The 16,663-nt window shown below is 50.6% G+C and overlaps 1 protein-coding gene across 2 annotated transcripts in view; it reads left to right on the top strand.

Moving 5' to 3' along the window:
* ENOSF1 (enolase superfamily member 1) overlaps positions 1 to 16,663 on the top strand; it is a 37,009-nt gene that overhangs the window by 19,577 nt on the left and 769 nt on the right. Inside the window, exons 4-15 of one of the 2 annotated variants that reach the window (XM_040974031.1) lie at positions 399 to 485; positions 860 to 886; positions 2,834 to 2,906; positions 3,014 to 3,052; positions 3,340 to 3,422; positions 5,948 to 5,982; positions 8,569 to 8,656; positions 9,741 to 9,875; positions 12,786 to 12,827; positions 13,698 to 13,827; positions 14,095 to 14,194; positions 16,272 to 16,353. In XM_040974031.1, coding sequence (XP_040829965.1) covers positions 399 to 485; positions 860 to 886; positions 2,834 to 2,906; positions 3,014 to 3,052; positions 3,340 to 3,422; positions 5,948 to 5,982; positions 8,569 to 8,656; positions 9,741 to 9,875; positions 12,786 to 12,827; positions 13,698 to 13,827; positions 14,095 to 14,194; positions 16,272 to 16,353 — 921 coding nt within the window. The remainder of the gene's footprint in view (positions 1 to 398; positions 486 to 859; positions 887 to 2,833; positions 2,907 to 3,013; positions 3,053 to 3,339; positions 3,423 to 5,947; positions 5,983 to 8,568; positions 8,657 to 9,740; positions 9,876 to 12,785; positions 12,828 to 13,697; positions 13,828 to 14,094; positions 14,195 to 16,271; positions 16,354 to 16,663) is intronic. The other variant, XM_040974032.1, reaches the window with a different exon arrangement.

Genomic DNA, 16,663 nt, shown 5'->3' with positions numbered 1-16,663 from the left:
AATATTCATGCCAACATACATATATGTGTAGCCCAAATCTAATGAAGGAACTCCAGACCAACTCAAATTGAAGGACACTCAACAAATCACTTGGCCTGTCAGTTCTGGAAATGCCAGTGTCATATATAGAATAAGGGGAGAAAGTGCTCCAGCTGAAATGCTAGTAAAGCATAACAACCAAATGTGATATCTGATCTTGGATTGGCTTGGGTCAGGGTGAATGGGTAATATTTGCTTTTTATTAATGTTATATTCCCAGTGTAGAGCCTTAAAAACCTTAGCCTGCAGGTAAGTTTCCATTGTTGATTTTCTATTCTTGAAGCATGTCCATGGCTAAAAGACCTGCATGTGCTTTTCAAGTGGAAGACAGGCTGTTGCACTTTCTTCCTTCCTACCAGATCGGTCCTGAGAAAGGCGTGGTGCACCTGGCCACAGCAGCCATCCTCAATGCCATATGGGACCTGTGGGCCAAGCAGGAGGGAAAGGTAATCCCCTCACCTCCTCATCTGGGTGCTGCCACAAAACCGCAAGTGGCTCGCTGTACAAGCAGTCATCTAAAGGCAGAAGGCCCCTGCACTGCAGGGTCCCCACAGGACACACAGGGGATTATGGGATTCCCTAGTTACTTCTCCCCTAGCGATGTGGGCAGTAGTCAGGACATCTTCGGGGCTGCTTAGGAAGGCGTCAGGAAGAGGGGAAGGAATAACGAAAGAGAAAGGTTGGGATGCAGCAGAAGGCTTGGATACCAGGAGGGAGAGGTAGACCAGATGTCTGGAAGCAGCTTGCCTGCTGTACATTTACTGTCAGGAGAAAAATTGTCATTGTGCATGTTTGATAAATCTTCTCTTTTTTCTTTCAGCCACTGTGGAAGATGCTTGTGGACATGGTGAGTAGTAGGCCTCCTGTTATTTTAGTTGTGTGTTAATGTAGTACGTTTCCTGAATTATTGGCCTTCTTGATAATGGTAAACATATGCAGGAGTATCTGTGATTCACTTCAGTGGTGAAAGCAGTAGGTTATAATCTCCTCTGATTGCTGAAGTAGCAGTGGCTGTGCTCATGCAGGCCAGTGGAGCTATGGGAAGGGGGCTGTTGACATCTTGCCTGCTCGCTGTGGGTGTGTACCACGTGATGCCCAGTGTCTGAGCCTGTTAGGTGACTGGGAGAAGATGAGTGTTACAGATTGTCCAGGAACCTCACAGAGCCAAAGACTGAACAAGAAAAGTACCCCCACAAGCTCTTTTCTTTTTCCTTATTTTTAAAAGATTTATTTATTTTTATTTGAAAGGCAGAGTTATACAAAGAGAAAGAGAGACAGAATGAGAGCTTCCATCCATTGGTTCACTCCTTAAATAGCCTCAATGGCCAGAGCTTAGCCAGGAGTGAGGAGCTTCTTCTGGGTCTTCCTTGTGGGTGCAGGAGCCTAAGGACTTGAGCCATCCCGCACTGCTTTCCCAGACTATCTGCAGGGAGCTGGATCAGAAATAGAGCAGCTGGACTCAAATTGGCACTCACAGGCAGTGCTGGCACCACAGGCAAAGGCTTAGCATGCTTGGCCACTGCACTGGCCCCCAAGCTATCATTTTGGCCACGCCATCAAGACCATTGTTGTATCTGCTGTGCAATACCAGAGCCAGAGAACTCAACATTGAATTGGAAAGATGTGCATTTCTGCTTGACCTGTCAGTGGCAGGGACGAGCACCTCACTGCTGGGGGACAGTACTCTGGGCATGTTGAAGGGGAAGGGACTCAGAGGATCTGGCTTTGAATCCAAGCATGAAGCTTGGATGCCTCACCACTCTGCACCTGTCCCTGTGTGGGTACTTTGGGTGACTGCTAGAAATTTGGCTACAAAAGAAGGCCCTTGTTTGTATTTACCAGCAAAATGAAAGGAAAGCCAGCAGCATGTTGTTGAAGATTGTGGAAGCAGTGGACTTCCCTAGGGACCAGAGAAAACAGGACGTTGTCTCAGCTGTTTACCATGGTAGAGGGCAGCCCAGGAGCCTCGGGAGCCTTCTTCCTGAGTCAAGATCAGCCTTTAGCAGGGCTGTGTGGTTTGTGGCTGCCAAAGTAGATGGTTTAAAAGTCACCAGAAGGGGGCCCAGCGCGGTGGCGCAAGTGGTTAAAGGTCCTCGCCTTGCACGCCCGGGATCCCATATGGGCGCCGGTTCTAATCCCGGCAGCCCCGCTTCCCTTCCAGCTCCCTGCCTGTGGCCTGGGAAAGCAGTCGAGGACAGCCCAAAGCTTTGGGAACCTGCACCCGCGTGGGAGACCCGGAAGAGGCTCCTGGCTTCGGATCGGCATAGTATCGGCCCGTTGCGGCTCACTTGGGGAGTGAATCATCGGACGGAAGATCTTCCTCTCTGTCTCTCCTCTCTGTATATCTGCCTTTCCAATGAAAAAATAATAAAAATAAATCTTTAAAAAAAAAAAAAAAAAGTCACCAGAAGGGCCAGTATGGTAGTTCCACAGACTAATTGTCTACCTGCAGGTGCCAGCATCCCATTTGGGCACCAATTCATATTCTGGCTGTTCTACTTCCCATCCAGCTCCCTGCTTATGACCTGGGAAACAGTGGAGAATGGTCCAAAAACCTGGGACCCCGAACCCTCATGAGAGACCCAGAGGAAGGCCTAGCTCCTGGCTTTGGATTGGCTCGGCTCTGGCCCCTGTGGTCATTTGGAACAAGGCCTCAGGGCCTGAGGAACTCAGGGCTTGTCAGGGGCAGTGAGAGCCTCAGAAGGACTGTGCACCAAGGAATGACAACATTGGGTAACTATACACAAATCCTGCTGAGATACATCATTGATTGGGCCCTTTCTCCTGCCACTAGGACCCCAAGAAACTGGTGTCCTGCATCGATTTCCGCTACATCACCGATGTCCTGACCGAAGAGGAAGCCTACAGTGAGTGGTGCCTGTGTGGTATAGTGGAGTGCGTTCTGCTCACCCTTGCTTGGTAGCCTTCTATCTCATTGTCCGAAAGAGTGAGTGATGCTTTTTGTCTTTTCCAGACATACTGCAGAAATCTCAAGCTGGTAAAAAAGAAAGAGGTGGGTCACGACACTCCCCCTTCCTTGCGTTTGCCGTCATGATGCACTGTGAAGTATGTCTCTCCTTTGGCTGGATGAAGAAGCCTCCGGGGTGTGACCTCCCATTGCAGAGCTGAAGTTGGGCTCAAGGGTCACGCTTGGGGCAGGGAGGGGGCACGGAGGGCCCTTGGGGTGTCCCAGTCAGCCCGTTTTGATGTCCCCAGGAGCCTGCACTGGTGCCTGAGTGCAGTGTGGCTCCAGGCAGCTCTAATGCTGGAAGTCCCTGGAAAGTGTTGTGTTTTTTGTAGAAGAGCAGATGATGACCCATGGCTACCCAGCGTACACCACATCGTGCGCCTGGCTAGGGTACTCGGATGAGCTGCTGAGGCAGGTAGGCACTGCGCCTGGTCTTCTAGATGGGCTGAGCATGAAGAGCACATTGTCTTTCCTTCTGATTGGTACACGTCCTTACTCTGTCCTTTCCTTCTGACCCCACCCATGTGGGGTTTTTGCCTACCCGGACCTGTTCTCCAGTCCCTGTGCATACCAATTTAGGGTCCTGTTGTTCAGTTCAGTTCAGTTCAGTTCAGTTCTGACACTACCAGCCTGGAGTTAGGGTGGGACTCCAAGGTTGAAGGCTCAGTCTCACAGCACTGCCCCGCATAAATGCCTGTGACGCAAGCCCACGGTGTCATCCCAGTTTCTGACCCACTGGCTCTAAAATAAGTTCCTGTACACACCTGTCCCTTGAAGATTTTTGTTTTTGATTTGTATTATTTTCTGCACACACATACACAGCAGTTGTGTTCTTCCATCATCTGGTTCACCCCCCACATGCCCGCAATGACCAAGGTGGACCCGGCCAAAGGCAGAAACCGGGAACTCACTCCAGGTCTGTCCCCTGGGTTGCAGCGACTAAGTACCCGAGCCTCCCAGAGTATGCATTAGCAGGATCCGGGATGGGGAGCAGGTCCAGTTCTTGAAACCAAGCGCTCAGATTGCTATGTGGGCCTCCCAAGTGGTATCATTAATCAGTCCAAACTCCTGTGCTGCTTTCTGAGTTCATTATTGGCTGGAATGGGACATAGAATTTGGGAGAGAGACGGGTAGGCTCACTTCTGCTTGTTGCTCTCCCATCTAGTACTATGGATGCCACAGTGTAGCGCGTTTCTTTTTTTTTTTTTTTAAGATTTATATATTCTTTTTGGAAAGCCAGGATTACAGAGAAAAGGAAAGGCAGAGAGGAAGATCTTCCATTTGTTGGTTCACTCCCCAAGTGGCCTAAACAGCTTGAGCTGAGCCAAGCTGAAGCCAGGAGCTTCTTCCAGGTCTACCATGTGGGTGCAGCGTCCCAAGGCTTTGGGCCATCTTCAACGGCTTTCCCAGGCCAAGAAGAAGGGAGCTGGATAGGAAGTGGAGCAGCTAGGACATGAACTGGTTCCCATATGTGATTCCAGTGTATGTAAGGCAAGGACTTTAGCTACTAGGCCACAGCTGGGCCCAGTGTATTCTTTTTTTTTTTTTTTTTAAAGAGAGATATTGGGCCAATGTTGTGGCAGGGTAGGTTAAGCTCTGCCTGCAACACCAAAATCTCATGTGATTGCCAATTCCTGTCCAGCTACTTCCGTTCTAATAGAGCTCCCTGCTTATAGCCTGGAAAAGCAGCAAGGATGGCCCAAGGTTTTGGACCCTGCATTGACATGGAAGACCCAGAGGAAGCTCTGACTGCTGGCTTTGGATTGGCTCAGCTCGGGCCACTGGGGAGTAAACCAGTGGATGGAAGCTCTCTTTCTTTCTCTCTCTGTGTAACTCTGGTTTTGAAATGAAAATAACTTTTTTAAAAGAAGGTTGATTCTTCTTTTAATAATACTGCAGGTCCCTTCCAGGACTGTTGTGATAAATGGTTTCTGTAGATATGAGGAAAGAAAGGTACCCTGCAAATAGGAGGAACTTTATTGTTGTCTGAGCTACTTCTGCTTTCTTGTGTGTATGTGGTTTTTTTGTTTGTTTTGTTTTTTTGTAAGAATTGTTGATATATTTGAACGTTACAGAGACAGAGAATCTCCATTCCCTGTGTGGTTGCAGTAGTCAGAGCTGGGCCAGGTAGAAGCCAGGCGTCTCATCTGGGCTTCATGTGTGTGTTGTGGGCCCAAGCACTTGGAGCATCTTCTACTGCTTTTCCTAGGTGCATTAGCAGGGAGCTGGCTCAGAGGCAGAGCAGTAGGGACCCCACATGGTACCCATATGAGATGTCAAAAGCATTGGCGCTTTTTTCTAGTCTAAATTTCAACATGGATATTCCTGTATTTTTTAAAAATATTATTATTTATTTTGTTTTTCAAAGATTTATTTGTTTTTATTAGAAAGATTTACAGAGAGAAGGAATGAGAGAAAGATGTTCCATCTGCCAGTTCACTCCCAAATGTCTGCAATGGCCAGAGCTGAGCTGATGCAGAGGCAGGAGCCTCTTCCTGTTCTCCCATGCAGGTGTAGGGTCCCAAGGCTTTGGACCAGCCTGCACTACTTTTCCAGGTCAGAAGCAGGGAGCTGAGTGGGAAGTAGAGCATCTGGGACACGAATCAGCGCCTGTAAGGGATCCCGGTGCTTACAAGGGGAGGACTAGTCAATTGAGCCATCACGCTGAAACTGAGAGGAATTTTTCTATCCACTGGTTCCCTCCACAGAGAGCTGCAACAGAAAGTGCTGGGCCAGACTGAAGCTAGGAGCTGTGGACGACTTCTGGGTCTCCCACATGGGTGGCAGGGTCCTTGGTGCTTGGGCTTTCTGCTGCTGCTTTACCCCAGCCCTTAGCAGGAATGTTCCTGTAGTGCAAGCTACAGGCCTGCTGTTTGGGAGCTGCTGCTCAGAGTGACCCGAGGTCCCTGTGCACTGATGGCTGTGTTTATTTCCCCACAGCGCTGCGCAGAGGCGCTGAAGGACGGCTGGACCAGGTGAGTGACTGCATGCTCATAGATTTGTCTTCGCTAGTTGGTGGCACAAGGGATTCAGTCAGTGGAGAGAAACCCAGGATTAAAGGTACTGATGAAGCCAGAGGGAATCCTGCATGAAGATACCAAAGAGATGTTTCAGTCTAGACCATTCTTTGTCAAAGATGCGTTAGAAATTCTAATTGTAATGTGAGAGCCTCAGTGTTGAAAGATAGCTTGTGGGGGGAGAGTGGGGTTGTTGGTTGCAGGTGCCACCATAGTATAGTAATCCATTAGAGCTAGCTCACAGCTCTCAGAGGGGCTAGCTCACCTGCCACATCCAAACCTGTCAGCATCTTGGGTCATTCCTGCTGGCACTTAAGGTGGAGAGGTGCTGAATTTTCCTCAAACTCCGGCTGATTGAGAACTTGAAGGAGGCAGCATGAAGCAGTAGCAAGGGGCTTTGACGCCTGATGATGCTGGGCCCTCATCCTGCCCTTTGCCCTCATCTCCTGCCAGTGCTCCCTGTGTGAGCAGGGACAGGTTGGTCAGCCTCTCAGTCACGTGTCCTCTGGCTGTGAGTGAGAGACAGCGTTCACTCGGGTTTCTCCTCAAACTGCCGTGTCTGACAAAGTGGACTCAGAGCAATCACTCAGAAAGTGCTCACTTCCTGTCTTCCTCCTGCATACCCAAGTGAGATGGGAGGAGGCGGGGAGGCTTTGCAGATTGCACACCCATAGCCTGACCTATGGGGGCTCATGGAGTCCAAGCTGCACCTGGTGTAGAAATGGCTTCTTCAGGGGGTTGTGTGCCAAGCACAGGGAGAAGGCAGCAGCAGGAACTAAGTGCCTGGTTCTCTACCCGGGGGCACTTTGGACCACAGGAGGACCAATCTCAGTCGTGAGTATGCCAGGCCTAGAGGTAGGTGGGCAGGGAAGCAGTTCCCAGGCCTGAGTGGCAGCATCCACTTTGGGGCCAGAGACACTCTTCTGGGGGCAGAGTCATATGCAGGGAATAGTTCAAGTAGGGGTGGGCATTTGCTACCGTGGCTAAATGGCTGTGTGGGGCACCTGCATCCATTATGGAAGTACCTGGTTCCAGTACCTTCTCTCCTCTCAGCTCAGCTCCCTGCTAATGCACACGATGAGGGGCCGCAGGTGATGGCTCAAGTGCTGGAGTCCCTGCTCCCCATGGCAGACTTGGACAGAGTAACCTGGCTGTTGAGAGTATTTGGGGAGTGAGCTGGCAGGTGGAAGCACTTTCGTTACCTGTCTCTCTCTCGGCCTTTCACATGAGCAAGAAGCTAATAATTAGAGAACTGAGTAGCTCAGTAGCTGAGTACTGAGTAGCTGTGACGGAGCTTCCTGCCAGGGAGGCTCGCCCTCTGCTGCTCCTGTTAGGCAACCTACACACCCTCCTGAGCCTCAGGTCACATGCTCCGGACGAAGCAGGCCTGTGGCCTCTGCCTCCCTGCGGTAATTTAAGATGAAGCCATCCACGTGGAGGGCTGTGCCAGTGTTGGCACTTTGTAAATCACACTGTGGAAGTGGGCTATTAGTGAGTGGCTCGCTCGGCATCCTTTGGGACCCTGTTCTCCCATTTTACTTCTGACTGTGGCTTTTTTTGTTTGTTTTTAATTCCTTTTTGGGCCACAGCAAAAACCCAGTCATTCAATACCTGATTCTCTCTTCATTTCCTTAACTACAGATCTGCAGATAACCGAGAGTGATCACCTTTACACTGAATACATAGACAAGTTGCAGGTTTGCTTCCTAGTGATGTGTCTGAAGCTTCAGAAAGGACAAGAAATTACTAGAAAATGTGCTGTGAGAACTATTTCTTTTTTTTTTTTATTATTTTTATTTTTATTGCAAAGGCAGATATACAGAGAGGAGACACAGAGAGGAAGATCTTCCGTCTGATGATTCACTCCCCAAGTGACTGCAACGGCCGATGCTATGCCGATCCGAAGCCAGGAGCCTCTTCCGGGTCTCCCACGCGGGTGCAGGGTCCCAAAGCTTTGGGCCGTCCTGGACTGCTTTCCCAGGCCACAGGCAGGGAGCTGGATGGGAAGCGGGGCTGCAGGGATTAGAACCTGTGCCCATATGGGATCCCGGGCGTGCAAGGCAAGGACCTTAACCACTGCACCATAGCGCCGGGCCTCTGAGAATTATTTCTTAATTGGAGAGGAAAGTCACACACAGACACACACACACACACACACACACACACACACACACACTAGACAGAGATTCCAACTGCTGGCTCAGTCCTCGAATGCTTCCAAGACTGGGCCAGGCTAAAGCCAGGAGCCAGGAGCTCCATTCAGGTGTCCCGCATGTGTGGCAGGGGCCCAAGCATTTGAGCTGTCACCTGCTACTTCCCAGGATGAGTTAGTAGGAAGCTGGATTGGAAATGGGATAGCCAAGACTCACACAGCTAGCATTTCCATATGGGATGTGGGTATTCCAGATGGCGGCTTACCCCACTGTGCCACAAGGCCTGCTCTCTGTGAATTACTGGCAGAGATGGCCACTTGTGCAGACAGCCCAGATGTTTTTGCCAGGTTGGACAGATCTGATGTGCCATTAAACTGTCCCTGTTTCGCAGGTTTAAAGTGAAGGTGGGTGCTGATCTGGAAGATGATGTGCGTCGATGCCGCCTCATCAGAGAGATGATTGGACCAGATAAGACTTTGGTAAATATCCCCAACAGTGCTAAGAGTGGTAGCCTTTAACCTGTGCCAAACAACACTTCATTTCAAGCAACTTTTATTGTACAAGTTGCAGTAAGATGCCTTTATGAAGTTTTAGAGGCTTGTTTTATAAGTTGGAATGGAAGATGGGCACTCTTAGGATCGGAAGTTTCATTATTTGTAGATGGATTCATGCTGCTTTTGTTTTGTGAGGCCATCTTCATCCAAATACCTGATGGTCAGAGCTGGTTCTGAGTCTTCAGCACTTACCACCTCCAGCTCTTACCACATTCGAGAGCCGTTTCTGGGTCTTGTCTCCAGGCATGGTGCGCACTGAGGACGGAAGGGCCCTCAACTGGCACATGCTGGCTTCCAGGCAAGAGAGCTTCATGCAGATGGCGTCGGCCTCAGCTTCAATTCCCCATTGACTTGGCTTGCTCTTCTTGAGCAAGTTACTTAACTTCCCCACATGTCTGATTTCTCTGTAAAAACAGTAACCTTACTGTGTCAGTATTAAATGGGACAGAACCCGTAAAGTACGTGGTGGAACAGATGCTTCATGAATGCTAGAGCGTGGTGTTACTCCTGTGCCACATACCTCATGAGACAGTGAGTGACTGTTGAACCACCCTGTGTTGGCTGCATTGGAACCCACCAAGTGGCAGGATTTCCTCTGGATAGCCCTGCAAGACAGCGTGCAAGGGCAGGGTCTTCAACAGGTTATGTGAAGTGTGTATTATGAAAACCAAGATGCAGGAATCTCAAAGGTTTTATACCAGCGTATTTATGTCAGGCTTTCAGAAATGCGTTTGTTTGGCAAAGGGTAGGGGTGTGTGTGTACAACTAAAGGCAGTGGCCCTGAGCTCCGGGGCCAGTGGACGCTCCTCATGGCCCAGGCACCTCTAGGCTTCTGGAAGACACCGTGGTGAATTTCCTCCAAACGATTGTATCTGAGCCAGGGTCCCAGGCTCGGAGACTGCCCTTTGGTGCCATTAGTTAGCACTGCAGGCTGGGCAGAGGAGCCCTCGAACCCCGCTGGGAGGTGGTCACTGGGCCTCCCCCGACTGTGAAGGACCTCTGCTTCCAGATGATGGATGCCAACCAGCGCTGGGATGTGCCTGAGGCAGTGGAGTGGATGCTGGCACTGGCTGAGTTCAAGCCATTGTGGATTGAGGAGCCAACGTCCCCTGATGACATTCTGGGGCATGCCGCCATCTCCAAGGTAGGAAAACTGCTGTTTGGGCTGTGAAAGCTATTCATGTTTTTCTGCTTCATTGGCAAAGTGGTGGTGACAGATACTAACATTCCTCCACCTGTTCCCTTTAATGTAACACACGTTAGTTGCAGATCTGACATCTTTTACCCATTCAGCTTATCCACAGGCCCTCAAGGCTAACAGACATGGCTCCCATCCTTTATTTTTTTTAAAGATTTATTTTTATTATTTTTTTTGATTGGAAAGGCAGATATACAGAGAGGAGAAACAGAGAGGAAGATCTTCCGTCCGATGATTCACTCCCCAAGTGAGCGCAACCGCTGATGCTATGCCAATCCGAAGCCAGGAGCCTCTTCCGGGTCTCCCACGCGGGTGCAGGGTCCCAAAGCTTTGGGCCGTCCTCGACCGCTCTCCCGGGCCACAGGCAGGGAGTTGGAAGGGAAGCAGGGCCGCTGGGATAGAACCGGCGCCCATATGGGATCCCGGGCGTGCAAGGCGAGGACCTTAACCACTTGCGCCACCGCGCCAGGTCCTCCCATCCTTTTTAAGTAAAGAAATGTGACTAATAGTTGCCCAGAATGAAGCAAAAACATGTAGATTCTCTGGCTGAGTCAAAAGACAGGATGTGCTGAGGTAGCATCAGGGCAGGTCCTGTGAGAGAAGGCTTTCTGCCCCTTCCCCAGCGATCAGGACAGATGAATCTCCTCTGTGTGGGGGCTGGCCTGACTGAGAGCTCTGAGACCAGACCCTGTCTCCGGAGACTCCTGCCATTCACGCTGACCCCAGACTGTGGTACAAAGCCAGACTGCCCGGAGCCTCCGTCTCCAGGGCAACCGAAGCTTCTGTGTACCTTATCATACTCTGACCACAGCCAGTTCTTCAAGAAGCGGCATTAAGCCAGGCACAGCTGGCTAGGGAAGCAATCGGGGGCAGGGCCTGACTAGGATTTCACTCTGATCCCAGGTCCCACCAACATCTGCTCCCAGCCTTTCCCCTTCACAGTTTCTCCCAGCCCACGCCCCCTTGCCTGGGGCAGTTTGAGTCCTAGTTCTGTGTCCTCATAAACTGGGTGTGAGTCGGCTCCTGCCGGAGGGTGTCCGTGGTGCTTGGTCCTTGGTCAACACAGGACCTGCCTGAGGCCTCCCAAAGCCTGTGTTTAAGGAATGCCTTCCTCTCCTTAGATGCAGCCTTGCAGGAGAGAAAAGGCTGGAATTTGGGCAACGAAGATGTTGGGTGGTGGGGCTGTGTGGGAGGATGAAAGTGGGTATGAGCTGGGTGACCCTGAGGAGAGGACGCCTGAACCAAGCCAGGGGTGACAGGAGGAACAGGAGCCAGAAACAGTCGTGCTTTCCTCAGAGGCTCCTGTGGCCTTTCAACCCAGTGAGGTTTGGCTTATATGAGATACCATCCCTTAGCAGCATCCGAGGAAGAGGTGGCAGGTGCAGGCTGGGGTCCATGAGGATGTCATCCAAGGGAATGCAGGGAGTTGGGCCAGATGATGGGGTCTGTCCCCCAAGAAGGTACAGCCAAAGAGAGTGAAGGACTGTTCTCGAAGGACAGAATGGCGAAGTAATACCTGGGATTCCAGGTGCTGTGAGGAGTAGCACCCAACAGAACGGATTGAGCCTGGGAGATGAGAAGCGAGGAATGGGCAGGAAGGAAGTGATGTGGAGTCCAGACCTGCAACTGTTTGAGCCCACTGGGGGACACTTGGAGGAGGGAGGCTGAAATGGAGCAGACTAAGGAAGCATTCAGCTGGAAAAACTATAGTTTGGCACCTGGTCAGTGCCAGCAGACCATGCCCATACAGCAGAGAACGAAGCAAGGGCCTCTTCTCCTCCTGCTCCTCGCTGCCTTCTTTTCTCCCCCTTTTCTGAGATAAAAGGCCACATACTTAAATTAGGAACTTAAAGAAGCGTAATATGTTAGCACAAAAATGTGCCTTCAAGACCATCTGGTCCCATTATACCTTCTGCACTGAGGAAACCAAGGCTTGTCCTTTGCTCAAGGACAGGTGTTGGCTCAGCACGTTGGCTCCCACATGAGAAGCGTGTTTTGCTCCGAAGCCGGCTTAGTCAGCTGAGTCAGAGGCCACCTCTGACTGCAGCATCTGCCCAGAGTGACTCCAGCTTGGGGACACTTCTCATACCAAACATGTTTTCTCTCACCTGGACCGCGGGGCTGGTGGGGGCTGTGATGAGGAATCCTTGATGCCAGTGTCACACATGGAGCCTCAGAAAATGGTGGCTGTCATGTCAGTGAAATTAGTATCTGAACCAAGGGAAGGAAAACCCAGGGAAAAACCATGACTCCCACCCATGGAGTGACAAGTGAAGGCAGGAGGGGAGGGCAGCAGGTGGCAGGTGCAATAACAGAGAACACGGCGCTGTGTCCAGGAGAGAGCGGCCGATGCCAGCACTTCCCAGCGCAGTCCAGCCAGTGCGCAAGGCTCGGCCTGACCTGTCAGGTCAGACCCGAGGCCACCTACTTAGCCAGGTGACAGCTTTGGAATTGACAAACTTGAGAAGGTTCTAGAATAACAAGATTCTGACAGGACATCATTGGAGAGACAAAAAGAAGGGATTTCAAGGGAGCAGTGACCCCCAGGACAGGCGCAGGGAGGTTGGAGCCTCTGCTGATGGGCCATGTTTCCTGCCAGTTCCTCCCCGACAGTGCACAGGCTCCAGGAGACGAGCCCAGCCAGGACACCGTGCAAGAGGTGGCAGTGTGTGAGCTGCCCTCCCCACGGACACAGTCCTCCCACACGCACATGTTCCCTCAGTACCCTCTGCCAGTCTCAGCTTTACATGGTTCAACAGCAGCAACACTTTCTTCCTCAGCTACAAATATTTTTAAACATTTGGAGCTGCAGTTCAAAACTGGGGGAAATAACTCGAGGCTGCTTCCATCTTGCAGGCACTGGTCCCGTTAGGAATCGGCGTTGCCACCGGGGAGCAGGTGAGTAGCGTCTTCATGGGCTCCGTGTGCTGACTGCCACCTGGGCACAGTTAACACCCAGGCTGCAGGAGCTGTGATCTCAGTCAGAGACCATCTTTTGTGGCTGTTTCTACCCCCACCTTTGTGGGTTTTTTAAAAAAAAGATTTATTTATTTGAAAAGCAGTGAGAGAGAATCTTCCATCTGCTGATTCATTTCCCAGTGGCTACAATGGCCAGAGCTAAGGCAGTCTGAAGCCAGGAGCCTGGAACTTCTGCCAGGTCCCCCACTGGGTGCAGAGGGCCATCCTCCACTGTTTTCCCAGGCCATAAACAGGAAAATGGATCAGAAGAGGAGCAGCCAGGATATGAGCCGATGTTCATATGGGATGCCATGTGAGGGTGGAGGATTAGGGTTGCTTTGCCCACGATGCAGTGCAAGGACATGCAGTGGTTCTAAGACAGTCAGCTTCCAGCTGGAATAAATACCACAGCGTTTGCTTCTGATGCTCATCAGCTAAGCCCAAGTGCCAGCGAAGGCCTGTGGCCATCAGCCCCCGACAAGAGCAAAAGGAACAGCGTGGCTGTGGGCTGCTGTCGGTGCCACCTGCTCTTCGCCATCCCCATCTCCTTCCCTCAAGTTCTGCTTCCCGGCCCACCCACAAGTTACTCCTTAGTACGTGGCGACCCGCTGTGACTATGGTTTGACTCACACAGCTCCATTAGATTTGTAAAGCTGGGACAAGGTCGCTGCCTGCACGATCACAGCGCCTCCTGCCACACAATGACAAAGAAGAAATAGTCTAGGCTTCCCAAAGGCCACATCTGAGTAACAGTTGCCTGATGGCCAAGGCTGACTCTCCCGTTGGTGGTGTTTTTAATTCTGTTTGCAGTGCCACAACAGAGTGATCTTCAAGCAGCTCCTCCAAGCAAACGCCCTGCAGTTTCTCCAGATTGACAGCTGCAGGCTGGGAAGTGTCAACGAGAACCTCTCAGTGTTACTGATGGCCAAGAAGTTTGGAAGTAAGGGCACTGCGCGCCCCCCCCCCCCCGGGGCACCCGTGTTTCCCTCTCAGTCTTGGCAGCTCACTTGAGTCTGTACTTTGCCATTTTATTTTTTTTCTGACTCCCACTTAGCCTTAATCAAGCCACCGTCAATGCTTTTCATCCTGGAATTTCATTGTTAAACATTTACGAATTATTTAGTCATCTACTGGCACAAAGAAGAAGCCTGGATTTCTTTCAGCGCTTCCTCTCTCAGCGTTAAATAGCAGTCTGTCTTCCTTTCAGTTCCCGTCTGCCCCCACGCTGGGGGAGTTGGCCTCTGTGAACTGGTTCAGCACTTGATCATGTTTGACTACATAGCAGTCTCCGGGAGCCTTAAAAACAGGTCAGTCACGTGGCGTCAGCTGCACTTCTCTTCAGCAGTGGGCCTAACTCCAGGATGGAGCATTTAAAATTCTGTTTTCATCGATATTTGGAATCCTGGCATGCTGTATAGCTCAAAGGCCAAGTTGGTTTCCCGACCCCCCACCCCCTGCTTTTTTTTTTTTTTTTAATGTTTACATATTTAAAAGTTCAGGTTTCAGAAAGATCTTGTATCTGTTGGTTCCTTGCCTAGAATGAATGCTGGAATGTATCCAACACTGGGAATGGCGAGAGCTGGGCCAGGCTGGAGCTAAGAGCCAGGAGCCTCCTTTGGGTCTCCTGTGATCCAGTGGCAGTTTAATACACTATGCCACACCACTGGCATCTGCTTCCAGTTTTGTGTGTGACAATAACAGAAACCCACCATTAGCTCTGGTGGTATTGTGCACAAGGTTAAGCCACCACTTGCATCATCAGCATCCCATATCATAATGCCAGTTTTGAGTCCTGGCTGCTCACATCCAGGTCCCTGCCAGTGTACCTGGGAACAAAGCAGAGGATGGCCCTACCACTCACATTGGAGATCAAAATGTAGTTCCAGGCTTTTGGCTGCAGCCCTGGCTGTTACTGCCATTTGGGGAGTGAACCAGCAGACAAAAGATCTTTCCATAAATTCTTCTTTCACTTTCAAATGAATAATTAAATAAACTAAAAAAAAGACCACCACAGAATTTTCCTTCCAGAAGGATAAGTTTTTGGTGGCTTGCTCACTTTGTTTTTATAAGCATTTTAGGGACAGGGTTTACAAGCAGAACTCTTCTGTGGCCAGCGACATGAGGCCAGGCTCCAGACGTGCGTGTGCTCTTGTCCTGTCCTCTCCCCGACAAGCCCTCCTCGATCCGGCTGCCCCTCTCTTAGGCCCAGCACACCAAGGAGTATGTAGGAGTCTCCCAGGCATCTGCTCACATACAGCTTGGCTTGTGAGGCTTTTCTTGGCTGCTGGAATTAACTATCACAGAAGGATCACAAGCAGCAAGCAGTGCAGGCCTAAAAATAGCATGGAAAGGTAAACACCAAATGCTGGGCTGCGAGAGAAATGGGATCCAGCGAGGCGCTCAGGGCGTTACTGCTGACTGCTCGGCTGGGCGGCGAGCCGATGGGTGCTGCCCTCGCGTATCTGAGCTGTGCTAGCCTCTGAGCAGAACATTAGCTTGGACGGAATGACACCTGGGCCTGAGTCCCAATGCTGCCACTGCTTGAGTCTGAATCTGTTGGTTTATCTGGAAAATGCAGCTTGGGACTGGATGTTTTTCTCTTCCCTTCCAGTGACCCTCCTCTGTGCCTGTGATGAAGGACATTAACATCCTTTGGATGTTCTGCTTGTAGGCCCCTCATTTCAGTTCCTGCCTGCAGGACTGCAAAGATGTTCTGCCCAGCCAGGGGTCAGAGGGAACCCCAGGACCCCAGCCCACATCCCTGGTGCCTCCAGGCCTTATGGGCATTGGTGCTGCTCAGGCAGGCCCGACAGTGATAACCACCTGCTGTCACACTCCAGTCCTATTACGTGCATTCTCTGTGTGGATTGTCCACTTTGTTTATTCTCAAGGCCCGGCTGTCCTCCCTCATGGGACTGGGAACACAGCACATCACAGTGAGCCACCGAGTGTCCACGTGGCTGGCCTTCTCACCAGTTCCTTTGCGTGGTCCCAGCACTGGGCACAGGCTCATTAACAGCTGACTGAGGTCATGCAAGTTAAGTCTCTTGCCACCCTCAAAACTGGAAAGTGGCCAACACAGAACTTAACAGATTGAAGTGATTCTTAACTCTTTGTTCATCTGAATCATTTAGGCTACCAGGAACTGCATTTGACCGTTTTAATGTATCCACTTACTGTATGGCATAAAGCAAGTAACTGGAATATTTATGAAGTCTGAGTGGATGTCTGTTGGACACTTTTGGTCCATTTCATCGTAGTCTCAGAAGCCTGAAGCACAGAGGTGGAGGGCTCAGCCTTGGCCATTTCTCTTACTCTCTGCTTATCACCAGGGGTACTTCCTAACTGCAGGTGTCATTGTCCCAAACTGATTCTTTCTCCTAGGATGTGTGAGTATGTGGATGAATTGCATGAACACTTCAAGTATCCTGTGACAATCAAGAATGCTTCCTACATGCCTCCTAAGGTAAGCCACGGTCCAGGCTGCCAGTGGCCCTGTGCCCATGCCGTTCAAGTTTATTTTAGGAATCAAAAATTCCTAAGGCCTAAAGATCAGAGCTTGGGTGAGGATTCTCTCAGATTAGCTTTTTCCTCAATAGTTAAAATCTTAAAAACATACGCAGTGTGCAGAAAACCAAAGCTGACACCGTCTAGCAAGTTAGCAACTTTTAAAAAGGTTTTGACTATAGTCGTTACGGATGCAGTTGTCGTGATCAGGTTCAAGGGGACAAAGAGACAGAGCTTTCAGAAAGACTTTATTTGCAAAAGAGAGAGGT

Source organism: Ochotona curzoniae, unplaced genomic scaffold (genome assembly GCF_017591425.1).
Source record: "Ochotona curzoniae isolate NIBS_2020 unplaced genomic scaffold, NIBS_Ocur_1.0 contig_2364, whole genome shotgun sequence".
In the NCBI taxonomy this organism is placed as follows: Eukaryota; Metazoa; Chordata; class Mammalia; order Lagomorpha; family Ochotonidae; genus Ochotona; species Ochotona curzoniae.
The sequence above is the reverse complement of the archived record's forward strand: the minus strand, read 5'-3'. Positions and strand labels throughout refer to the sequence as shown.